Source organism: Bombyx mori, chromosome 28 (assembly GCF_030269925.1).
Source record: "Bombyx mori chromosome 28, ASM3026992v2".
In the NCBI taxonomy this organism is placed as follows: Eukaryota; Metazoa; Arthropoda; class Insecta; order Lepidoptera; family Bombycidae; genus Bombyx; species Bombyx mori.
Genome location: NC_085134.1, coordinates 36,877 through 64,139, shown reverse-complemented (window position 1 = coordinate 64,139; position 27,263 = coordinate 36,877). Strand labels below are relative to the sequence as shown.

Here is a 27,263-nt window from a genome sequence, read left to right as displayed (position 1 = left end):
CGGTTGAAGGTTAGGGACGCCGATAGGTCAGTTGGCTGAAAATACAAAACTATACATAAATGGACAGTTTTAAATGTAGTTTTTCTTATAATGAAATAAATCGACGGGATATGACTAATGCTACATATACCTGTGAATTCAATAGTTATTTTAATTACTTATTTTGAGATTGTTTTCATTACTTTGACTAAAGATATAAAATACTATCGGCCAGCTTCGGCTCCGCTCGGATCTTTAACAAAAATTTCAACGATTTGTTTTATTTTCTTAAATAAAAGATAACTATAATAATTAAACATATGCTGCCGCGACACTTTTTGTAATTAATAATGTGTTCTACAAAGTCGTAGTACATAATTTTATTCTATCATCAATAGTTTTCGCAGGGTACGCGATGTAAAGAATATTTGAGATAATTTTTTTACACCTTTGGTTACATTATTGGAGTTTTAGTAAGGATCCCTAATTTTTTTCAAAAAAGATTATGGCCTGTGTCACTCGGGAATAGCGTAGCTTCCAAACAGAAAAATATTTTTTCAAAACGGTTCAGTAGTTTCGGAGCCTATTCAATACAAACAGACAAACAAATCTTTCCTCTTTATAATATTAAGTATAGATGGAGACAACAATTTAAATAAAAATTTCAGAAATGAAAAAAAAAAACCGAGGTTAATTAACGACTTACTATTATAGTCACGCAGCCGCCCCCCGCCCCGTTCGAAGCACACACAAATCGCCACCGCCGCAAAACGCATTGATGACTTTGATCTCATGTATCAATATGAGTGTTGTCCGTGGGCTCTCTTCGTAATCACTAAACGGACAGTGAGACTGTGTACGCCCCCTAAAGAACTGATAAGGAACACACTGGTGAGCGCTCGCCAACGGAATGTCTTGACTAAATAAAACAACACAATAGCATAGTTACGTATATATTGATTGGATATCTTACTGTCACATTATTGCAAACGGTCTACATGTGTCCGATAAATGACCACTAATTACAACTAGTACCTACTCGTTCTTTTCATCAAACAGAATGACTACTTTAAGTTGATATAAATAACGACTTTATATCGGCAAACCGTGAAATTTTTTTTTTCTACAATTCTCTGCAGCCCTGTCTTTTCTCCTGTCAATAACTACTACTTATAAATTGTTGTAATTAAAACTCAACTAATCAAGATCTCATATGAACGACGCAACTGCTGTCCGTTTTGGGTCGCTTGTAACCATTCTGTTTGACTCCAGAGACGATATCTACTTACTGACTACAATATAATTTACAATCATTTACACGATTATATACAGATCAATGTGAACCGAGCACTACGTTCAGATGAACACAATCCGAGTTGGTTCTTCAATTTACTCTTTTAGACGTGTAGTGTTCACAGAACAACAACCGTCACCAAGAATTCGTTCAGAGTCCGTGGCTGGTGCTCACAGGTTGGCAAATGACTTCACGACAAGTCTCTACCTATAAAGTTGCCGTTTTACAATACTGGTCATTTAAACGGTACCTAATTGATGCCTGGCGATACATTATAAAATCAAATGATATTTATTTAAAAAAATATGGAAGTTTAGTTTCACATTTTAATTTTTTTACTTTTATTTTAAAAAATAAGTCTAAATTTGTGTATAGTAAACAGCAACTTCCTAGGCAAAGACCTACTATATTGTACACTAAAGAGTTACCAAGTTATTAAATATTTACAATCAATCAAACAAACAAAGAAATGTGCGCATACAGCACTTTCGACGGTGACTACTCTGGGATACGAATAACTAGACAGAAAGTGGGAGACTTGACATAGATTACTGCGGATGGTACGAGTACCTATGGGTCTTCGCCCAGCGGTGGAACAAAGAGAAGTGAATTCAGATCTACCACCTCTAGATTTAGGTTCCGGTGCCTAACTTTTTTATTTGTACATTTATACACAGTGTGGCATTACGTCGTGCCAAAAACGACTAGTTTAATAATAAAATTTAAAGTTGAATAAAAGTAATTATCACTAAACGCTATGTCTTATAATTATTCAAAACATTACTGAATTATCTTAATCAATTAACATTTTAATTTCTATAACTTACAGAATTTGAAGAGCCTAAATTGAAACCGTGAGATCTCATGGAATGTGTGAGAATTAATGTTTACCAGTAAGGCACACCACTTAATAACTAGATACAAACGAAATCATACAAAATGTCTAATCAATTAGTTTAGTAAACTTTCTAATAATATTATGAAGAAAAATGCATGAAGCTTGTGACATTGAGTGAACCAAACACATTGTCAATACTTATTGAAGACTTCGTGTTGTCTTCAAACATCCGTCAAATTTTAGAAGCGAGGAAAAACCACCAAATATCTTTCTCACGTTTCGGGAATATAAGTTTAAAATGTATTGTACCTGTGAGTGATTCTTTAAAAGTAGAAATTGAATACCTAACGTGAAGTACAATAAGTTCCGAAGCGTACAGCTCGAGTTGCATCGGAATTTTTCCCGACAACGCTCGTGTTTACTGACACGACGCCGCCAAACCATCACCTTCATCATTTGTTGGGTTTATTAAATTTGGGTTTCAGTTTAAGCAAGTTTACGGGTAGAACGATGTATTCACGTGTCCATGCTCGTTGTTGTCCAGTGTATTAAGCGTCGATGCACGACGAGACACTATACCGACTAGTTACAGATTCGAATGATCAACAAACATCTAGTGGTGAGGGTGCGCTGTGTACCCACACAGGCACAGAGCAGACGTCGCGAATTAGTTTTACAAGGAACAGGCTGTGATACGACACGCCACTAGCGTCGAGCACAGGGTCTGCAACCAGTAGGTACAATCCATCGCTTTTTTAAGTGACTACTAATACTACTACTACTACTACTAGCATTTAGTGTATTTGATGACTTTGTACATGCGTGGCGCGTGTTTGGTTATTCGTAAATTCGAATACTGGCTCGTTCGGTCATTCTTCGGTAAGGTTGTGGACGAGGGCCGCAAGAGATCTGTTTTGAGGTTACGTGTGGACCTTGTTGTTGTGTTGCAAGGCCCTCTCCTGCAGGATTGCGTCGTGAGCTCGCAGCCGCAGCGTGTCCGCGGGGGTGAGGGCGAGGGCGAGCGCGGGGACGGGGCCGGGGGAGCGCGGCGCGGTGGGGGGAGAGGGCGCCGGCTCCGGTTCCGCGGGGAGCAGCGCAGGAGGAGGGAGCGCCAGCACGTACCTGCAGCATAATGATGTGAGAACAAACTAACAAACAAACAACATAAGCGTTCTTTCGTAAGAGTTCTTATCTCGGCGAATTAGACAGCCCAGCGAACCTTGTGCTAATCACTCAACCCCAAGCTCTTCGCCCGCCAGATCCCACATCCAAAACATGAGTGGAGAGACCCACCCACGGATTTGAGTTCATTGCTTTGAAATTACCCCACTACCGACACGACATCCATCAATCGATACGTTCACTGCGGTCCGGGGTACATGGAACTATCATCGAGTTCTTCGTGATTCATGAACAATTGGATAAATCCAGTTCTTTCTAGGATATTCTTGAAGCCTGGTTTGGAGAAATGGTCCATCGTCGCAAGCCACAGTGAACACGGTTACACGAAAATCAATTGATAATATTATTTAAATCGTATATAGAGTACCTGTGCAGTAAAGCTCTGAAGGCAGGCTCGGCGTCTCTCCACACGGGGTGAACGAACCCGGCGCCAAGTCCCAGCGACCACCACTCTCCTGGGCCGCCCCACTCTCCCACCACTGCACAAATATTTCTATTTTATTTCAATTGACATACACACAAATTACAAGCACTTAATTAACTAGTACAAAATAAGTTCAATCATTCATGAGTTTTGTATCCGCTATTATTAGCACAGTATACCAGGACGCACAAGAAGACCCCAGTGCTAGTGTTGAGATTGCCTGGAAAAGATCACTCTAATCCGTAAAGCCCGCCATCGACTGCTCAAGTTCACTGTAGCTTTAAAAGTAACCGACCTACTCAGCTTGGAATATAGACTGAAACAGAGTGTGTAGGCGTAGCACCGCGGCTGCTCCCTGAACCACCCTTAAAATGGGGGAAGTTAAGATAAGATAACCAGAAGAAACTCATCGTACTACAGTTTACAAATATTCAAACGCTAGTTACGTCGGGCACCTCTGCTGACGCATGTCTGCAGAGGCAGATCTTCGGCGAACTCAACTGCTGAATTGTGGAATTCGTCCGATGCCCTTCCCGTTACATTAAGATTAGTAATAAGTTAGTCTTAAGTTAGATTTGGTGCGGAATAAACGTTCCAAAAATTTATTTTTTATTTTTTAAAACGTCCTCCGCGTGGCCCGCAGCTTGACTCGCTAGGACAATATTTTAGTTATTATTGTTTAACTCATTCAAATAACAACATATCTCTGATTTTCTGCTCAATCACACACACATCCACACTAACACACATACACGGCATTCAATATAATAAAATTGGAAATCGTGTTTACATTTTGAAAGTTGTAGGATGTAATTTAAATTATTAAAATAAAGTAGTGACAACAGAAAAAAATGTTTTTCAACGGCGTCGCGCCACCGGAGATTGTAAGTGTACCTACAATACGAGTATAAACAATATGCAACAGGTGAACGGGTAAAGGTTAATAATGCATTTGCTGTCATCTGTAGTCAGATGCGTATATTAACACGTTTTGGTAGACTAACTCAATGTGTATCATCATAGTGATTAGATCTAGTTAAACAAAGAAATATTTCTCAGTAGCAGATTTTTACTAAAGTGGGGTAAAGATGGGACGTGACCATTGGGTACAATAAATACACTATGATGTTTAAGTGCTATATGATAAAGCTTATTTTATTTTAATTATAAACGTACTGTTAACGCTCGATTATATTGACTATGATATTTAAGCACCGAGGGTGTGGAATGAAATCGTTACTTAAAGAATAAACTAAAAAAACAAGAACTGACTCACTAGAGTTTCACTTTGAATTTGAATTTGAATTAGAGACTTCACCAATGTGGCGGGTAGCCATCATACAACGCAAGATAATTGACAGATGCCTGAATCTCGCTTACGACATTTTCAAGATAAAGCGCATATATACAAGTTCCGAACAACAACATTCGGACCGTCGGTCTACTGAGCAAATACCACCCGCTCGGTGGAAGATTTTCCTTTCGTCGTTTAAGCCTCCCAAAACCAAAGTTATTGTATGTGCTATTGTAGTCGGGAACTGGTTACTGACTGAATGTGGTTTGAATTCAGTACAAGAATCATGAGGCAGTGAGAGTGCTAACGACAGCAACGCGACGATTTCAACCAATAGCAGTAGTAGCAGTAGTAACAACGGCGGCAGTAAACAGATTGATTAGTGTCGCAGGTGTAGCGCGGACAATGCGCGCCTTGTCACATGTCACCTGCCGCCCCCCCCCCCCTCTCCCCCCTCTCCGTGCCCGCGCACGTTTGTTGTGATCGATTATAAACAGTTACTCATACAATTTTAATGATTCCAAATTTGAGGGTTTATCAACTGTAGGTTCAATGAACTTGAAATTATTATGTTGTGCTTTGATGATAGCCTAGAGAGTTATATAGATAGATAGATCTCCTGTACCCACAGCGTCTACAGAACTACTGTGAATTTCGATTACTGCTCATTCACTGTCCTGTGGGTTTTTTTCACTCACGGGGCTCAAGCCGGAGTGTTGTTACACTAGCCCTAGCAAGAGCAGTGCTTCGCAGAATCTACCACCGGATCGGAAACGCGACTCCCTGAGAAGATCCGGCGAGAAACTCAGTGGGCTGTGTCTATGGGCTAATTCGCTCGTCGAACCCTTCGTCGCAAGCGACGGGTTCGACGAGCACGGTGACCGGTGCTTGTGGTACCTAAAAGTACCGTTAATGGATCAGGAGGATCCTTAATGACGTGTTTTGGGTGACGTCGACTGCTTACCATTCGGTCTACAGGATCGGGTATGACCTGTGGGTACGAGGACAATAAAAGAAACAGACGACCAGTTTCCGAGGCCTGCGTCTGTAAGTGCGGAGTAGCGTGGGTCGCTATGCGGCGCTAGTTCGATTACTCCGTGTCGATTCGGTTGGTTCAATGCGTTTTTATAATTTTAATTTGACTAGTGTTCGTTCACCCAATGATCGGTGCGCAGTCGACCATGATCACTTACGCCTCAAGATTTGAATAGATATTATATATTTAATTGTTATAAAATTTGGAGGCAAACAAATATCTCCCAAATATGTCGTTACCGCAATGTCGCAAATGTCATTCCGCACTTCATATAAAAATATCACTGTATTAAAATTTGGGAGGCACGTTCAGGAGCGCCATCGTGTTCTTGAGTCGGGGCGCTGGTCGCCGGGGAGTAACTATTGACTGGGCTCGCACATTTCTGTTTCTTTATATGAGCATAACGATACGACACGCTCGCACGCAGGAGCGCACGGACACCACAAGTTGAATGTAGCCGTCTGTCCTGGCTGCCCCGCCTTTCAAGCCAGAACGCGTGGTTGCTCCACAGTAGCATTGATCAGGGCGATTGTGGCGGCCTGTGTGGGCTCACTGTACGGTTCAATATCTCATAGCTTATATGTAATTCCCAGTGTTACCTGAGGCCCCACTGCACTCATGAGATTGCCACCGTCCATGGGCGATCGAGTCCACTCACCAAAAAGTTTGCTTGTTTGCCATCAAGGGCAAATTTTGTTTTTGTTAAAATGCTGTATTTAAGTTACAATCTGCTTATGAAATTTTAATTACATTTTAAAATTAAGCAACAAAATTTATTCAAAACTAGTAGTACAAAACCAACATTAAAAAAATACACAAAAAATGTATTCAAAAATCAAAAGTGAACTTTTATTGAAAGCGAATCACGCTTAAGTTAATACATTATGAATCGTATCAAACAATAATCGCTTTATAATGACAGCGCCGCCCCCGCCCGCGCCCCTACCCGCACCCCCGGCCCGCCAGCGACAGAACAAATGTTCCTGAGAGTGTCCGGCCGGCGTATCGCGGCGTAGTGCGGCATAGTGAGGCACAGTGCGGCGGGCTGGCACTGTTCTGATCGGTATCGGGCGCTAACTGCCACTAATCGTCGGAATCGATTACCGCGACTCGTTACCGGCCGCCTCCTCTACTCGGTGGACGTGTCGGTATCACGTGTTACATCGATAATTATACCAACTAATGCGCGGGAAGCATATGTACCTTTTCCGAGCCACACGTTAATTGTGAGGGAATGCCTTGTACACGATAGTTATGGATAATGTTGGATGTGTCTCCAAAAAGTTAGTATTAAAAAATGAAAGTAGGAGAAACCTCCGGTGCATCAGTAAAAGTGGTTACCACTTCCATCACTTACGGAAGTTCTGAATCTGTACGTTATAAATAGCTATGTGACGAGAAAATACGAATATGTTCACGAGTATTCAAGGTTTCGCGTTGACAATGCTAATGACCAGAATGATAATAATTATATTGAAGCTACTACATTCGTCACTAATCAAAATCTACAGAGTACTTCCCCGTCACCTAGATTAATTAGAGTTTATGCAAGAGGCAAAAAGTTTTAAAATTTGAGGAGCTTACAACTGTACATACTCGAAGGTGGCCTGGCGTTGTGCTCACTACCTGAATCGCGCTATGGTTGTGTTACACGGCTTACCACAGAAACGGTTGTGGAGCAGCGAAATCCTGAGTAAACCCAAACACCTGCGTCTTAGTAGCACATAGTGCTTTATTTTTAGCCTTTGATAGTGAGTGGTTATTGCTTATGGTTATTTGCGATGGCAAGGGCAGAGCCAAGCCTCTACCGACCCCTAAGTACTCTTCGCAAGCCACGATTGAAGAAGGCCATGTCACATTCCCCATAGGCTGCTCAAACTTAATCGATTTCTTTTAATTCAACCCCACGTAAAGCACAGTCGTGCTCTTCAAAAGGGGTCGCCCTCCCGATACCACTGCTGGTATCTCGTCCAGAGTTAGACGTGTTATACCGCCCGTACCGTGGGCTTCGAAAGCCAAGTACCTAGTCGTCACCCTTGACAGAAGGACGACATTCGGTCCCGACACAAGTACGCGACCGATCCTTATGATCTGCAGGCGAAGTAAATTGTCCCTTCGTAATAAGGTGACACTCTACAAATGCACATTATTATGTCATGACATGACATGACATGACCTATATAAATGCAGTATTCGCTCACGCAGCCCGCATACAAGTGTTTTCCAGGTCATTCAATCCATCCATGTTCTGCACGATAACCGTCGGAGCTCCGTGGTGCGTGAAGAATGTGGACCTTCACGACCATCTTAATTTAGAACACAATAACACTCTTATTGTGGCCGCCGCTAATTACATATTTGACCCAGGCGACGGGGCACGGCAAAGTCTGGATTTTCTCAGTGGGTCGCGATTCCGATCTAGTGGTAGATTCTGCAAATTGCTACTCTTGCTAGGGCTAGTGTTAGCAAATTCTTTCAGGTTGAGCCCGTGAGCTTACCTACTCAACCGTGAGAATACCCTTGGACTACCAGCAAATATGTAACGGTTTTTTTTTTAAATCAGGGATGAATCTGTTTTCGAAAAAAAAAAAATGTTTAGTTGTTTGGTTTTTTCTAAAACCGGTTAACAATGGCATAATTATAAGTAGGTATAGGTCACTTGCTATAAGTATAGCTCGCACTCGTCCAATTATAAAGGTCTAACTAAGTGCTACGTTGATTTTTCTTATTCCCCTAGCAGGCAGACGAGCATACCGCCCACCTTATGGTAAGTGGTTACCGTCGCTCATGGACCTCATCAATGCTAAGGGCAGAGCCAATCCGCTGCCTGGAGCAGGTCCAAATTTGAATCGTTTTTTTTAATATTGATTTTTTTAAATAACAACATACACGAGTTAATCAATCGCGATATTAGCCGCCCTAATACCATACCATACGTAATTTTTTTTGGGTGGGTTCAGTTCATTGTGAATTATTTTATGATTATTCGAACATTCCTACAGACAAGCTCTCTTCCAAAGAGTCCATATATAGCTTCAGAAAATGTTTTTTTTATTGCTTAGGATGGACGGGCTCACAGCCCACCTGGTGTTAAGTGGTTACTGGAGCCCATAGACGTTCACAACGTAAATGCGCCACCCACCTTGAGATATAAGTTCTAAGGTCGCAAGTTCAGTTATAACGGCTGCCCCGCCCTTCAAACTGAAACGCATTACTGCTTCACGGCAGAAATAGGCAGGGTGGTGGTACCTACCCGCGCGGACTCCCAAGGCGTCCTACCACCAGTAAAAAAAAAAAGGATAATTCTTGATATAGGAGTGACTCACCGTGGTCGTGGTGCAGGAAGGGCGCGTGCTCTCTGCCGAGCGCCTTCTCACGCTTGCGCCACTTCGCGCGTCGGTTCTGGAACCACACCTGGCACAGACAAACACACCGCTGTACTCATTACTCCTCCAGCAACGAGCTCTCTCATTGAACCACTCGCCATTTCTTGAACAGGTATGACACGCAACTACTATGATCACGACTTTTATACATAATATGTTAATAAAATAGCTCTTCACTTAGTAGATTCGAACATATAAATAAATGAATAAATAATCAGACACAGTCACTCGGTCCAAAATCTGTTTTCTACTTAAGTTCAAATATACAGTACCTACTAAAAAGCCAGATATAGAGCAAATGAACTTGTCGCCTGACCCACGGTCACGCAGGTAAGGGCGCCCCATCGAATCAGTCAGTACATTAGACTTAGTCATATTAAATATCATCTAATGCAATTCATTAAGGAGGAATAAAATACACGTAGCCATAGATTGCAGTATAGTAGTTGATTTAACAGTGACAGTGGCTATTCAAATGTAGTTTTACTCATGAAAACACGACTATAATGGTAGAAGTTCCAGTGGCTGGCTACATGTCGACAAAATAGCCCACGTTCGAAATAATAATTGTTCATTTTTGCATAACAGTGTCCAGTATTGTAAAACCCCGAGACTCGTGGCCGACTTTAATTTTTTTTGTAATCGACTGTAATTGTTCACAATTTGCCTCCTCTTCCTCCCCCGCAGCCCCGCGACCCATCCCCCATCTCACCCCCGCTCTCGACTACAATAGAGACGTAATGAAAAGCAATTACTCATACGTGGTTTTCATGCCAATACCGAACCAAGGAGAACTGCACTCTATTTAATGAACGTACGATCTAATATCGTCTATCCGATGTAGAGAATAGAACCAAATTAGGCTACTCGCGGTTTCGGCTAATAAAAAAGATGAAAAACGACGATTATTTCATAATGTACGAGCGATCGCCTCCGCACAATGGCGCGTTACGACCTACTGCGATTGTTACACGTATGGCCCGCTTTGAGACTTTGACCTCATGTCTCAAAACGGGTGTCGTCATTCACTTTGTGATCAGTGACGGCAACCACTTGACACCATCTACATACATTCTTAGAATAATGAAATTAATATCCGTAATGATCTTAATTAAAACATGATGTTTAAACACGATACAATAGGGGTGAGTCTTTATCGATATTTATATGAATTTGAATATTTGACTAGTGAGTGCTGTAGTGCTCCGAGTGTTGGAGCAGCCCAAGTGCGCGGCGAGGACCCTCCGTCCTCACACAGAACACTTTAATCACACTCGAATCGGTGCAAATTACTTTTAATCCACTCGATAGATGGCGTTTGTACAAAAGACTTACACGCCCCTTGCTCGGCACTCACAGAGCATCTTCAACCTTATCGCAAAGGAATAAGATGGGAATTGATTTAATTGAATAGGTTATGAATTGAAAACGAGAAGTCCCCAATAAAAAGGTGTAGTGATCGACGCTTGACGCAGGAGAGAGAAGCTAGTAGAGCAGACGTATTTAACGTAGATGATCTTAGAGCAAGAATTTAATTTTCAAGAACCATACATTTTTATTATGGATGATAAAAAGTTAATGATTTTTTTACATATGCCTAAATTATGTAAATTACACAAAATTAATAAAAATAATAATTAGATAAGCATTCCTGCAAATTGGCAATCTAAACACTGATTGAACGACTTTGAACAAAAGACGTATCTATTTAAATGTTTTATGCGTTTCACAATTTATGATTGAAAATGTTCTAATTGATACTCTGTTTGATATCGTCTCCGTGTAGTGTGTAGCAGCAGGGCGGCGAGTGACTGCACCCCGCTCCTGGCTCCATACAGGCCAAGCTCGCACTTCACTTCACTTACAGATAATTAACTACCTCTTTTATTGACTGCTAAGAACCCAGCTAGTACTTGTTGCGACAGTCGATTGCTGTCGACTCGCTCTCGTGTCGGCCCTTTCTACCGCAGGGATACGCTGCTTCATTGAGCAACCCTATCTGCTGTCCAGTCAAACAATATTCTGTATAACTTCGTGAGACAAAAACCGACCTGACTTATTATATCTATTAGAAGCGCTCACTCTAATCCCCACTTTTAGTAGATTTAGAACCCCTTTCAAAGAATCTTTACATTTTTCACTGTTTGAAGTCATCCCACACAACGAGCGCTAATTCCTCAAGTGTCTGCGACGACATCAGCCCCTCTCGCCCCCCCCCCTCCCCCCGTTCCTCCGTCCCCCGAGAGACCATAATTACCAAATTGCAGGCGCTCACTTGAAGCATGTCGCAAGTGCACTTCACACTAAACTATGCTTAATTAAGCCATTGTTTGATGCATGATCCTCACGGGCTCGCACTGCACTCCGCTCATTACTAATCACAAAGCACTCGCCGGTTTCAAGTATTATCGCTATTATTAACATCAATTACGCAGCGGCGAGATTGACGAGAGCACCACTGATGCAGCTACACCGTCAACTTTGCGAGCAGTTTCTCGCTTGACCGGGCGTCTGACGCTGACGGAAGCCACATCAACTAGCACACTAAGATCATGTCAATTTAAACACTCACTATTTTATATAAAGTGTACCACTGGTTGATATTTAAACCTAAATTCGATTAGTGTAATAATCCATACTCATAATCAGCGTACGTACCTACGTAATAGTTATATTTGGAATGCTAGTTAGAGACATGAGGTCGAAAGGCGTAGTTGCACTAAGGAGAACTGTCACAACTGTCTGTCTATACAAGACCAGGTGAGCCCGGCTGCGTCCCGTGCAGACCAGAGTGTGTCAGCCCGCACCGCCCTCCGAGATCGCCTATATCTGAGCTGTGTTCACTCAGGTCGATCCAACCGTCGTCTGTTACATTTGGAGAACCCATTTCCATCATTCGAATTCAATAATGGTACATTTGAAGTAATTCGTGTCATAATGCCCGATGTAAAGACTCGATAAAAGCCCACAAATCTGAGCAATTTAGTTATTAGCACGATTATTGTTCGAAGGGAAAACGAGCTACAGAGGAAAGGGGTGGGGGAAGCGGAGAGGGCGGGTGTGAAGGAAGGAGGGAGCGCCAGATCTTTGAGAGGGCATGGACTCAAAGTAAGTAATACTTGTATACGAACAACTACATTGGCCGTTGAATAAAACTTAATTATAGTTTTAATGAGTTATACAACGACTTCCATCTTGCAGCCATTAGCGCAAACTACACGAGCTGCGTTATAGTGTGATGTAGCTCATGTTAGTTGGAGTCTCCGGACATGTACAGGCGGCTCCCGAGACAACATGCACCTTCCCGTGTGCTGCACAGTGCGGTTCCTGCCGCTCTACTGCCTACTCGACATCTCACAAAACATACATAAAGCAAGTCCCTTGACGTTAAAGAATAGCGATGAAAGCTTGTTTGCGAACTCTAATATAACAATAGATAAATGTTGTTATTTCTAACACGAAAATAGGAACAAAAGTTAAAAGAATGTGACGCGTCACCAATATGCATATTATTATATTTTCTGATTGCCTTTGTTATTAGCTGATATGGGCAGTCGAGCTTACGGCTGACATGATGTTAATAGAAATTTTATGTCCATAATTCTCGTTTGGGGCACTGACATTATTCCAGTATTATCAAAATGGATTAATACGAAGAACGATCGTAAAGAGCAAATAATTGTAAGAAAGCATTGTCATGAAATCTGTTTGCAAGAGCCGTAAGTAATTAGCAGGAGGCGGCGTTCATATCATCGCGGCGAGCCGAGTGCTGCAAACATTAGCGCTCTCCGCACGAGGACGTAATGAGCCATTGTGCACCAGCGACATCGCCGCACTACACTCTGCGTTCTACGTTATACGACACGATGCGATGCGATGCGATGCGATGCTCCTTTAGACACGGCTTGACTGAGTTGCGGAGAAACAACAACATCAACATAAGTGAAACGGCCGGTCACTAATTGGAACAACAATGTCGCGAGTCCACCGCACCACACGCTCTACAGTACCAGGTTGTACCGTGGAGTCGTGTGAGTTGTGCTCGTTGGTTGGAAAGGAAATACACGCAGAAACACATCTAAAACTCGGGGATGTGTCCAATGTATCACAAAGATGAGTATGCGGCATTGTTATACGTATGATTATGCGGCATTGAAGACTATGCGCCGTGTACAGTGTAGCGGACGGAGGCTGCAGTGTCGGCACAATTAGCAGCATTGTGGTCCGCACCGCCGCCACCGCCGCCACCGCCGCCGCGCCGTGAATAGAATGGGAACTAATTTTAATTACAGCTTGCAATCTGCATTCGCTGTCCGCCGACACACCTACACGCCAACACGCCGGGCCCGTGCTTTAGTACATACCTACTGTCCTCGGGATCGCACACATTATTCGTTTCACATTCCGACGCAACGTTCCCACACTTTAAAGTTAGAGCAACCTCTAGGCGCTGACGAAAGTTAGAAAAGGAAATGTGTTACAAACAGCTAAAGTCGATTATCGCGTGAACTGTCTGTAAACATATTCTAGTTGTTTACTGTGGCTACGTTCATCCCCCAACAACACGAACATTATAAATAATTAAGACATGGAATTACTATTGAACAAAATGAGCGCGAGACCAAGCCGCAAAGCCGCTTTCATCCGAGCCTCCGCATTTGCAATATTCTTTTCAACTTTACTGACAAATTCTTGGCTCAATTCAATAATATCTACTTTTTTTAGCAAACCATATCTACAAGTGGAGGTTAAAATGAGCCGCACAATCGAGCTGATTGCAAGCTGTCGCGAAGGACAACCTTCAGTTCAGTTTTAACGGAAGATTTGTAAATTGCAGGAAACAACATCACTTGACATTGTATCATGCGATGTGCTAATGTTAGCCTTGCAACCATCACATACTGCAAAGCGATTGATTCTATTGTGCCGGGCGGATTATAAATGTTTTAAGTTTTGTAAATGATTACAATTAAAAAATATTTTTAATACGTAAACATTATTTAATAATACCACTGGTGACTTTATGTTTGTCTGTACGTAGTCCAAGCTCCAACATAATTTGTAGACAATTAGGCAGCACCTTTCTACCTACCACCTACAGCGCTTAATTATTATTTGTGTATAATGAATTATAATTAACGACAACCACTTCAATGCTACCGGCAGAGATGAGAGAATGTATTCAATTACCGACTGTAGAGACAGCGACGAGCAATTATTATAATGCTCGGATCCAGTTTTAGAACTCCGATGACGCTCGTTATTTTTCTTTCCTACCTATTCGCATTCGCTAGGAGCCTGGTCCGGCGAGAACTTCGTGGGCTGTGTCTGTGGGTTAGTTCACGGGTCGAACTTTTCGTCGTAGTCGACGAGTTCGACGAGAACGGTGACGGGATCACTACATATATATATTTTATTGCTTTCATTGGTGGACGAGCTCACAGTCTACCTGGCGTTAAGTGGTTACCGGCTCATAGACATCTACAACGTAAATGCCGCCACCCAGCTTGAGATATTGTAACACAGTATTATGTTATGCATAATTTTATTGTGACCCGTGTGTTGGCGTTCACTGCATCTTAACAAGTTTTGTGATCTGCGCGCGGCACACACTGCGTCCTAATACCATTTGTTCTTATTTATATGTAAGCGCGTACCACCGCAGTAGCCATTCATTCTGAAGCCGCGCTATACAGTTGCAGTGAAGACCGACTCAACGCGTATATAATCAGCTGTAATTCTGTCAAGGACATGATAAGTGCCTGATTAGTAATATCGGTAAGTCCTTTACATTTTTACTGTGTTCAATCCTCATAGACTGACGAAACTAATAGTGAATAAATAATTATAGAGCTCCAATAGTCCCGTTAATCGCGACGTATTTATCCATTATTGAAATTTGCTCTGTGGACTCTCCAGTCACGTCCCAGAACATGAATTGGTGCTTTTACTGAACAACTTGCGTAAAGGAGCTGGAGTATCTTTGTTGGATCCCAAGAGCTGGTGCTTCAGGATCACCATTGCAATAAAGATACGTAATCGAACTTAGTATATATATCCATCGTATATCTACCCTCGATCATTTTAAGACAATAATCTCAAAATTTAAATGTTATTCAATCGTGTTAATTTATTATATAATTGTATTATTCGTGCTGTGTGTGTGTGTGTGTGTAGCTTGGGTAAATATATGTTTCTTTGTACGACTGCATTTCATCTTTTAATTATGTGGTGCCCTGAGAAACTTTTATAGAATCACATACTCTCCACTGCTGCTACCGGTTGGCGTAACGGGTTAACGTTACAATATGAGTTCTAAAGTCTCAGTATAGTTACAACGGCTGCCCTACCCTTCAAACCGAAACGCATTACTGCTTCACGGCAGAAATAGGCAGGGTGGTGGTACCTACCCGTGCAGACTCACAAGACGTTCTTCCACCAGTAATTACGCAAATTATAATTTTGCGAGTTATTTCGATATAAATGGTATTAACATTACAAAAGTTTGCCGCAATAATGAAATAACATTCATGGCAATAAATAACAAGTTCCAAATTCAAATTTAAGATTATTAAAACAGTTTTTACGTTTAGTACATATCGACGCTTGAAAGGCAAGCGTGACTAAGCGACAATAACTGCTTTGTACATAAATGATAGGCAATAACCATAATCAATGCGCAAAAATATATATTTCTAGGTCTATTAAAATCATTTAAAACGTACAGCTAGATTCGTTAAAATATAATTTTTTTCAGGTATTTCAACCTTCAATTAGTCCACTGTAAAGTTCACGCATTGTCGTTTAGTCACGTTTGCCTTTCAAGCGTCGATATTTAAGAATTTCAAATTTAAATTGTATACTTTTTCTACTCTGTCTCCGTAACAATTAATCAAATATTGATAAGTGAAGAGGCTTAGTGTTCGTCGAGTAGTGAGGTAGTGTGGGTAGTGTGGGTAGTGTGTGTGGCACCAACCTGCACCCTGGCCTCGCTGAGCTCCAGCCTCATGGCCAGCTCCTCGCGCGTGAACACGTCCGGGTACTGCGTCTTGTCGAAGGCGCGCTCCAGCTCGTGCAGCTGGTACGTCGTGAACGTGGTGCGGCTGCGGCGCACCTGCTCCACATGCACACAACACACAACTACACGCAACGGTACCACGCACGGCGCACGACGCACGACGCACGGCCAGCCGCCAGCGACAACGTTTGTAGAGAAGCACTCGAAGGAGTGGGATTGACACGAGTGCTCTGAGGAATTGTTCGAGATGATACCGGCATCTCGTTTTTACCATCGCACCGCCCGCCACCGGAGTAGAGTTCATCCGTACTACCTGGAGCCACTGCGGTCATCCACAGTGCGTTTCCAGAGGTATTTTATGCCACGTACCATCCGGCTATGGAATGAGCTCCCCTCCACGGTGTTTCCCGAGCGCTATGACATGTCCTTCTTCAAACGAGGCTTGTGGAGAGTATTAAGCGGTACGCAGCAGTTTGGCTCTGCCCTTGGCATTGCTGAAGTCCATGGGCGACGGTAACCACTCACCATCAGGTGGCCCGTATGCTCGTCTGCCTACAAGGGCAATAAAAAAAAAGAGCTAACGGAGGGCCACGCGGTCTACCTAGTTATCTTTGGTACATTTTAGGTGTAGCTTCTTCTTCTTTTTCTCCACCTTATCCCACTAGGTGGGGTCGGCACAGATAATTTTTCTCTTCCATTCTCTTCTCATCATCAACACTTACTTCTCTCTCTCTCTCTCATATCGCCATTCACACACTCCATCCATGTCTTCTTCGTTCGACCTCTTCCCCCTCTACCTTGCACTATCATTTCCATACATCTCCTAGTCACATGCATCTTCTCTCTACGCATCACATGTCCATACCACGCTAACTGCTCTTTAATTTGTCAATCATCGTGGCTACTTCCACACTCCTTCTGATATACTCATTATTAGGTACAGTTTACGCAGAAAAATAAATAGTTACGCGTAAGTCAGCACAATATGTTTTTCATTTTTGTGTCGAGCCCTCCAAGACCTGTGTAGAGTACCCTACACATACAGCACTGGTAATTGTCTCAAAGTATGAAAACACTTGAGGCTGCGTGTAGCAATATACCTTGCGCGGTCGTCCCGCGTCGATCGCCTCGAGCTGCTCTCCGTGCTCACCGTGCTCACCGTGCTCACCGTGAGCATGCTCGTGCTCATGCTCGTGCTCGTGATCAGAGTCCGAGTGAGCTCCAGATTCACTCTTCAGTTCCGCTCGGTCTGTTAACAAACATTTTGAGGGATTCATTAATTATGTTCATTAAATTCAGTCAATAATTGAAACGATAGATCCATGGTCGCAGTGAAGTGTCTCACTTGATATACAACATGGGTATGCCGCATGACGCACTCACTATAGCATCGACGGAATCCTAAGGAATAAAACAACTAGTTTACACCTTAACCAGGAATACTTTTGAACTTAATTGTCCGACAAACTGAGAGGGCTGGCCGAACTTGTATGACTAAATTAATTATTAAACACTTTCAGAATTCATAGAAGAAGTTTTAGTACGCAGACAAACTATTAGCTTGTAAGAAATGAAATTAAATAGTTTCTCTTATAAAATAATTAATTTAAAAAAGCTAATAATCACGTTTTTGTACGAAGACAGTTTAAAATAATAGTAATTCATTTATATTGTGTGTTCATTCTGTAGCAATGTAGGGATAAGAAAATTGTTTTTTTTAAATGTAATAAGTAATATGGCAATGAAATTAATTAAAAATAACTAATTAATTTAAAAATTAATAATAAAATGAATTGATAGAAATGGTTCATTCAAATTCAAATTCAAAATCATTTATTTCAACTTGGATGTCAGCATAACACACTTGTTGAATGTCAAAATATAAATGTTAACTCTACCACCCGTTCCAAAAAAAGCCACAGTCCTGAGAAGAACCGGCGAAACAAACTCAGCGGGCTTTTCTTTTGTTTTTTCTCAATTTTTTTTTTTAATAAGTAAAAATATTTACAGTAATCGAAAAAACAAGTCACAAAATACAATAAAATACAATAAAAAAATAATAATAATGAAAAATGGAAATGAAAATGAAAATGAAAAGGCCAGGAGCGAGCGCCTCATTCCCACGTAGTGCCATCTAGTAAATAATCCTTAACTTTATAATATGCCTTGTTGCACAAACGTTCCTTAACAGTTTTCTTAAATCTATGAACATGTAGTAATTGAACGCTTAGTGGGATCTTGTTGAAAAGTTGTACACCAGCCTCCTAAAAGAGTTGCTTATTTTCTTAATTCGAGCCGCCGGCAACGCAAGCCTATGTTTGTTCCTAGTGTTCACGTTGTGCAAATCGCAGACTCTCGGGAATTCTTCAATGTTTTTACGCACTTACAATAAATTTTCAAAAATGTATTGGGACGCTAAAGTTAGAATTTTGATTTCCTTAAACTTGTTCCTCAAGGATTCCCTCGGGTGCATATTATAAATAGCACGAATAGACCTCTTCTGCAGGATGAAAATCGTCTCGACATCGGCCGCATTGCCCCACAGCAATTGCTAGATAATATTTAGATATTAATAACAGAGCTCTACCTATAAAGTTTCCGATTTACAATACTGTACTGGCCAACGTTTTTTACTGGCGAATTTTATTTAAAAAATATGGAATTTCATTTTCACATTCATTTATTTATTTTTGGGTTACTGTTTTGTTTTCACTACATTTGTCTTTTTCATCATTCATAAAAATAGGATTCATTATGGAATACGAATTTCTATGCGGTAACAAGACCACACTAACGGCTCGCAACATCGCCTTCTGATATCGAAGTTTTGATTTAAAAATGAAGTCCGGGGTCGCACGAAAACTAAAGTCAACAACGATGTGTCAAAGCCGAGAGTGAAAGCTGACGATACTCAGTACACCGCTCAGTTAGCAGCAGCTTTCAATGTTAGAGTCAAAGATACTAGAGGTAAATGGGTGCCGCCCGACCTGAACGATTGCCAGCGCGACGGTCGCGTTAAGGTATCCCTTGCGTTGCTCAACAAGCATAGAAACGAAGGGATTTTGAACCGCCTCATAACCTGCGATGAATAATAGATTCGTTTTGATAATCATAAGCAGTCATAATGTTGAATAGACTCTGATTCAGCACCTAGGCAATATGCCAAACGGAAAATTACCCCTAAAAGTCATGGTCACTGTTTGGTGGTCTAGTGCAGATATAATTCATCACAGCTTCTTACCAAATGGCACTAACATTACTGCTGATATCTACTGTAAGGAACTGGGCACAATGATGGCGAAGCTAGCGAACCTCCGACCAGTCTTGGTTAATCGCTCGTCCCGGCTGCTCCTACATGACACAACCCTCGACAGATGGCACCTATCTAAGCTAGAAGAGCTAGAGTTGGAAGTTTTGCGTCATCCACTGTACTCACTAAATCTTGCACAGACATATTCCACTTCTTCGCAACGCACTAAGCTGCGCCTGTCACGACTGCTGTAGTATCCACCGATCGCTGAATACCACGTGATCTTCCGTGAGCTCTGAGCTAGCTCACTTTAAACTACCATACAATTTCTTTAATCTGTAGAAGTGACAGCAGTTAATGAGCACATTAAGTAGAAATGTACTTCATATTAATTTCTGGTGAGTTTATAATTATAAAATAAAATCCACATTATAGGCTAATGAAGTTGTTAATATTCGACACAAGTGAATGTAACAGCAACCCTGCAACAAAACTATAATCCGACTGCAAACATCGGAACATCCCCGTGATACAAACTACAGTTAGCATTGTGGATGAGCGAAACACAACTCTGTCGCAACTCGATACGGTCACTATTCGTTTAAAACATACATTGACCCCAAAGGTTAATACGCAGACACACAAAAGGCGACTATACGTGTAAGCTGATTAAGTTGCATTTAGTCTGTGACCGTATTAGCGAAGTAGAGAACGTCAGTCCGCGTCACGATTTATTTGCAGTAATAGTATTTTGATTGCATTGTTGCTACATTGTTGTTAGAGGATGATCTCCGCGATGAGCACACAATGAGACATCAACTGTTCACTCATTGAACTGTTGTGCTCAGGTACGCTCCGGCTCAGGGGTGAGCTTTTTGACTCTTAGAGTATTTCATTTCATTTGCAGGATAATTAATTGAAAAATATAAAACAAACAAATAATATACTCGTTTATATTATTATAATAATGTGGGATATTTTCTTTTCTTATTCTCCGGATGCTCTCAATTATTTTGTACTACAAATATGAATAATTAATTACATAAGCCATAGGAATAGATTGTAAGTTCGAGTCGGAAGTCGCAAAAACTAGCACCTTACTTGTACTTTTTGTAAATGAATATGACGTGAAACAAAAAGCTTCCTGCCGGCCGTCACACAGGGTCGTCGACCTAGAGCGACACCTGACTTTCACTGCGCTAAGCGGCGCCATGCGTGTCACCGAACGCATCAGTAACGTGTAATTTAAATGTTCATGATTTGTGTTGGTTATCGCGACAGTAATCACCGGCCCCAGCGTCACCGTCGACTAGCACCCAGCACCCAGCACCCACCCAGCACCCAGCAGCGAGCGCTCCGATACAATCGAAACAATTATCACGAGATTAAACATTAAACCCCCTTCAACTAATTATTAACGTTCATTTTAGATTTACTTGATTTCTATGACCAAAGAGTAGGTAAATTAAAAAAATCTTTGAGAGGAGTAATGAATTATGTATATCACATTCACGCTAAAATGTATATTTAATTAACAGTGGGTCTGCCAGCCCTAGCGCCGCTGCCGGTATTGCTCTGACAGCCGTGAATTTTGTATTTATTTAAGTAGAGCGCCCCTGCCCCCACGAGTCGATGCAGATCGCGGTAATCCCTTTGGGAACATTTACTACTCGCTTACTCGTTTAATTTGTAATAAAACCTTTGTAATGATCCCTGTAACGCATTTCACATGCACTGATCGCACCGTGGCCGCCGCCGGACTGCGGCTCTCTATCTATGCAATACTTATTTGCCATTTTAATTACATTTTTTCGGCCAAAATACAACTTTTTTTATTACATGTTTCGGATTATGTCTGACATAGACAGAAGAGAAATTTATCTAGCCCCGATCGAATAAATCTTACCGTGTGCGTTTATTGAGAGCTGTCTCATCTACAACATCTGCTCAGTGACTTGTCAGTTGTCACTTGTTAGTTAATTCGTTACCTAGTGGAACATTAAATAGACAAGATCGTGGACTTCGGATCACCCCCGGCCATCTCGGGCGAGACGTAGAGTCCAGACCCCTATTTGATCTGTTCTGCCTGTTATCTTTTTATTTAATAAAGTGTAGGTGCATACCATCCTGTCTTTTTCTGCCAGGAAACATTCTTCGTTCTTGTTTGGAGTAATAGCTATCCTACGCCATTATTTCAAAATAATAATTGAGCCTTCGGTTCAAAATCGATTGAGATGTGTATGTGTCGATAACGTTAATCGCTCACCGTCAGACGAACCATGAACTGTCTACGCTAAAATTCAGTATTACATAAATAAATACATATAATGAAGTCGTCGTGGCCTAAAGGATAAGACGTCCGGTGCATTCGTGTCGAGCGATGCGCCGGTGTTCGAATCCCGCAGGCGGGTACCAATTTTTCTAATGAAATTCGTACTCAACAAATGTTCACGATTGACTTCCACGTGTAATAAACCTCGTGTAATAAAAATCAAACACGTAAAATCATAAATTTAGTAATTGCTGGTGTTAAAACGTATTGTGAGTCCGCACGGGTAGGTACCACCACTCGTCCTATTTCTGCCGATAAGCAGTAATATGTTTCAGTTTGAAGGGTGGGGCAGTCGTTGTACTGTAAAAACTGAGACGTTAGAACTCAATTCTCAATGTAGGTGGCGGAATTTATGCTGTAGGTGTTTGTGGGCTCCGGTAACCACTTAATATCAGTGAGACAAGAGCTCCTCCCCGAATTAACGAAAAAAGAAAATTTGTATTAACGTTATCTTGAGGGTAAGCTGATAGAAGCGCATTACGAACTAAAGTGCTGTTTGGAAGCGCTCGGCCGGCGCTCGACATACAAACGAGATTTATTCATGAGTAATCCCTTCAAATTGGAACTCTACATGCTCGTTACCGGCAACTCTAACTAGAGATCGGCTCTACGTTCAGTCGCCCTCTACGGATTTATTCAATAAAAACAAATATACATTTTTATTTATTATGATCAAGAAGTGTTTTACTTATAATTAAAGTATATCAATAGTGTTTATTTTCTATTACATCGACGTGACTCGTCGTGCGATGCCAGTTGCGGAGTCAATCCCAAACCTACCGCTAGCAACTTTACAAAGGCACATCCTGCATCGCAGCGCTGGAAGACTCTAAAGAACGAGACGAGCTCATCCAGCCATTGCGTCCAGCAGCAGCGCCCACGCATTATCTGAATTTCATAAAATAATCTCTGGAAATGGACTGAGTACAGAAAAGAGAGCTCTGCTTCAGTCTCCGGCGCATCACTCCGAAGCAGAGGGAGATACAGAATTTAAAAAAATTGCGTTGTGCGTGTATGAGTGAACCCGTTTCTTCTTTGTTTTTTAAATTCCAACATGCACCTGTTTCCAACATCACGCCCGACCAAGCCAAAGGATACATCCTTGACACTCGCTTCCTTGTACATTCAGTACTCGCATCACAGAGACTCATAATGAGATGAATCATTACATAATATAAAGAGTACAATATATTTATTATAGTATTGTAGCGGTTGTCAAAACAAGTTGAGATCAGTTCGAGTGTGGAGTTTGTGGAGAGGCAGCGCCCCGTCGCGCGACCGCTAATTACACCAACATTAGACTGTAATAACGCATTGCCGGTAATCCTCCGCGACGCACTGAGCTGGGAACAGACAATGGTAAGTGGTGAGTGCGGCCTCAGTCGGCGCGGCAGGGGTCCGCGTGCACACATTGTGCTACTAATATTATGTTATTAGACTGTGTTCATAACACAAAATATTAAATATTGTGGCGGCTATTCAATGCACCAGCGCCGCAGCGATCTGAGACCGACGCCCGCACGACCATACTGCGCGCTTCCATTGTACGAACTACACACGTACCTGCATTGTTAACGTTAACATCTGTGTACAACAACTCAAAGAAATCATTTGTTGCAGTAGACGTGTGTGAATTTCATGGGAACATTTAAAAACAAGTCCATTTACTGTTGTACAGTTATCTGTTGACAGTGTCCGATGAGCTCACCGTTCATGAGTATGTACAGCACACGTGTGATCGAACAGAGGCTCAGCCAGGAGGGGTGGGATTCGCTTACGGCTGCCCGAGCGCCTCCGAAGAAGACCTAATAACTCAAGGGTAGCAATTAATCTACTACCGGATCGGAATCGCGACCCGCTGACAAGATTCGGCGAGACTCAGTGGGCTGATGCATGAGTTAGGTTGCACGTCGAACTCTTTGTCGAGTTCGACGAGTACGGTTACCGGAGTTCCTAAGCCTGCTCCTAGTGTTAGAGCTGAAGGCATCTAATGCAAGGGATATTGGATCTGATGGATCCGTAAGGAGCACGCTCTTAGGGCGTCGAGGGTGACTGGCTTCTGCTTGATCAGGATTTAGAGGTAGTCAGCGGCGACAACGATAAGGCAATTATCATGACGATGGCACACATACTACGCGGGTGCGATGGTCGCCATCATACAACACTAGATGTTTGATAGATGAATCTCGCTTACAACATTTTCAAGATAAGCTGACATATATACCTACAAGTTCCGAACAACAACATTTGGACCGTCGGTCTACCGAGCAATATCACCCGCTCGGTGGAAAATCTTCCCTTTGTCGTTAAACCTCTCAAATAATATAGCTACGTGGATTATTTTTTAGTAGGCAGAATAGTATACGGTCTGTCTGATGGTGAGTGGTGGTAGATGCTCACGGACCTCTTAGCGATGTCAATAACTGAGTCGCTACCTATCGCTACTGGAAACCAGCTGACAACAGGTATGTAATTCGCAAACGAAATATCACATAATTAATATTGAGACATAGAAATTACATGTTTATATAATTTTCATCGTTAATAAACAATTAAATTATAGTAGATTGCGTAAAGTTTTAAGAGTGCTTCTAGCTAAAAGACTGAAAAATTATTCAATGTTTATGTTACTCTCTGGTCGCTAAGCCAGCAGTTGATTTGTAGTTCCGTCAGTATATAGCATTACACACCAACTAATTTAAAACCCCTTCAAGTCATTCAATCCCGTTTTTGCAGGATAGCCGTCGGAGCATCATGGTTCTTAAGGAATGTGGATCTCCATGATGACCTGGAGCTTTACTCAATCAACTTTGAGAAGGCGGTATGACACGAAAACCCTCTTGTCGTGGCCGCCGGAAATTACATTCCCGGTTCTGTGGACTGAATGGTAAACCGTCAACGTCGCCCCAAACACGTCATTACGGATCCTCCCGATCCTCTAACGGTGCTTTTAGGTACCCCAAGCACCGGTCACCGTCCTTGTCCTTCTCCTCGTTCCCCGTAGATTCTGCGAAGCACTGCTCTTGCTAGGACCAGTGTTAGCAACACATTCGGTTTGAGCCCCAAGAGCTCAACTACACGCTAGGGCAAAAAAACACGAACCAAAGAACACGCTGTTGTATTACTGTAGGTACTACCTATAAGTAAACATTAGACAATATGTATGTATATAGCCGACACACCCTGCGTTGCCCGGTTGATGTCATTTACCACGATGAATGCTATTCTGAGTGAGCATTCAAGCTAATAGCTGTCTGTGTACAAACTTTCATTCAAAATCTTACAGTGGGTTTTGCACGATGGAGTAATAGCCATCTAAACATAAAAAGGTTACACTCTATAACTATTTTTTTGTTTGTTCTACAAAACCTGGGATTAGGTTGTGATACATTTTATTTACTTATAATTAGAACTAAAACTGTTATAGCTATTTTTATTTATTGATGCTTTGGTTGCTATACTAGTATAATGTAGTGAAGTTATTTTTTTTTATTTTTTTTATTTCAAAACTTTTCTACATTCTATAAAATATAAATTTGATTAAATGGGCGCCTTCTCAGAGAACCAGCCATCCTAGTCCGGCTCGCTAGTCGAGATTTAGCTAGTGAGGTTTAATTCGAAGTATGTATATTCATATTTCAGCCAGTTTCGCTGCAGCGACGTCTCTACGTTGCTCTATAAAGTGTGACTACATTAAATTAGACACGACTGCGATAACAAGTAGTAGGTGGTAGCGCGTAGAGTCGCGTCCCATTCAAATCTTTTGTTCGTGACGACCGGCCTCGCCGTAACCGACCCACTCTACTTATACTGGCACTCTCATAGGTCACACGTAATCAGATAGAAACTTATATTTTATAATATATTAAAAACAAACGGAAGAAATAATTGAAGAAGAAGTCGTTTTATTATTAGTTGTGTAATTCAACAATTTGTAATTCAATCTTTTCATTTAATAAAGACAATAATAGATTTAACAAGATATAGTATAGAACAGGAGTGGCCAACTTGATTAGAATCAAGATCAACTGCTTACTGACGAAACACTCTACGATCTACAAGTGACATTTCTTGATGAAATAATGTAGTTCAGTATACAAATAAGTAATATATTTTCTTTTATTGAAAAGATTAACATAAAGCTGAAATTATATAATAAAAGAGAAGTATTGTGTGGAAGAGAGGATAAATAATGTGACCGGTCGGTCATCCCTGGTATAGAAGATCAAACCCCCTACAAACCGCTGTACTGAAACTAAACTGAGTGCGTAGGTGTAGGTAAGTGTCAGGGGTCGTAGTGAAAGCCACGTAGGTGTCTACATACCCACCTACGATCATATTAAGTTTGAAGGGTCAAGGATCGTTATTCAACCTACCAACACAAAATAGTCAACTGACTTGAAAAATACTATTAGTAAAATAGTGACTTAGATTATTATGAGTGTGAGTGAAAGTTGAAGCCTCCTGGAGATGGCGAGGCGTCGCAGGAGTGAGTGCGTCCACTCGCGGAGCAGCTACCAGTGTGTACAGAGTAGGTATGTGTTCTTTACTCGTTTAGATGAATGCTGGCCTACTTTATGTAATATGTCATGTACCTGTCAATTGAGCATGATTCGCTCTTGGCAATTTGTTTGTCCGTCTTCAATTTACCAAACACAACAGTTATCGAAATTGGAATAAAATATCAATTTCACGTTATTTATCTGTTATACTAATTCCAAATAACCAAAAAGTCATTCTATGTGTAACACACGACTTGCATACGAGTACTTATGTGACGTGTAGTTTTAACGATAGATACCTAGTATGTAAGTAGTTATTAAACTATTTCCTGTTCTTACTGAACACTGTGAATACGCTTTCAACGATCGCACAAGTAATTTAATTTGATTACATTTTACTGATTCACTATAAACTACATATTTGCATTGCTCAGAAGTAATGCAATACATAAGAGCATACCGTTATGTCTGTCTGTGTGTCCGAGGATGTTGTCTATGGTGTAGGCGGCTCCCCGACGGCCGGTCTCCGACATGGCGACACTACACTCTACACCAGGCTCAGCTGTTCACTCTATCCATCAAACTTAATCCCGTTCATCAAAATAAATAATCTTCGCGTAATTATTGTTACTCGTAGTGCATGCGGGGCGTCCTACGCGGGTGGCCTCTACACTTGTACTGACTTGGTCCCTGTAAGTGGTCGGCGTGACAGCCCTCGCCGGCGCGCG

The 27,263-nt window shown here is 41.6% G+C and overlaps 1 protein-coding gene across 2 annotated transcripts; it reads right to left on the bottom strand.

The window, feature by feature from the left end:
- Positions 1-916: 916 nt before the first annotated feature.
- On the bottom strand, positions 917-27,263 carry LOC101743315 (retina and anterior neural fold homeobox protein 2). Of its 2 annotated transcripts, none has more exons than XM_012691593.4 (6): positions 26,996-27,263; positions 17,552-17,700; positions 16,410-16,550; positions 9,374-9,461; positions 3,661-3,772; positions 917-3,233 (listed from the first exon to the last, which is right to left on the bottom strand). In XM_012691593.4, exons 1-6 carry the CDS (start codon positions 27,066-27,068, stop codon positions 3,032-3,034), a joined length of 765 nt encoding a protein of 254 aa, XP_012547047.1. In that variant the 5' UTR covers positions 27,069-27,263; the 3' UTR covers positions 917-3,031. The 2 variants fall into 2 exon arrangements, with proteins under 2 accessions (XP_012547047.1, XP_012547048.1); XM_012691594.4 differs by having other exon boundaries at positions 16,410-16,547; positions 26,996-27,262.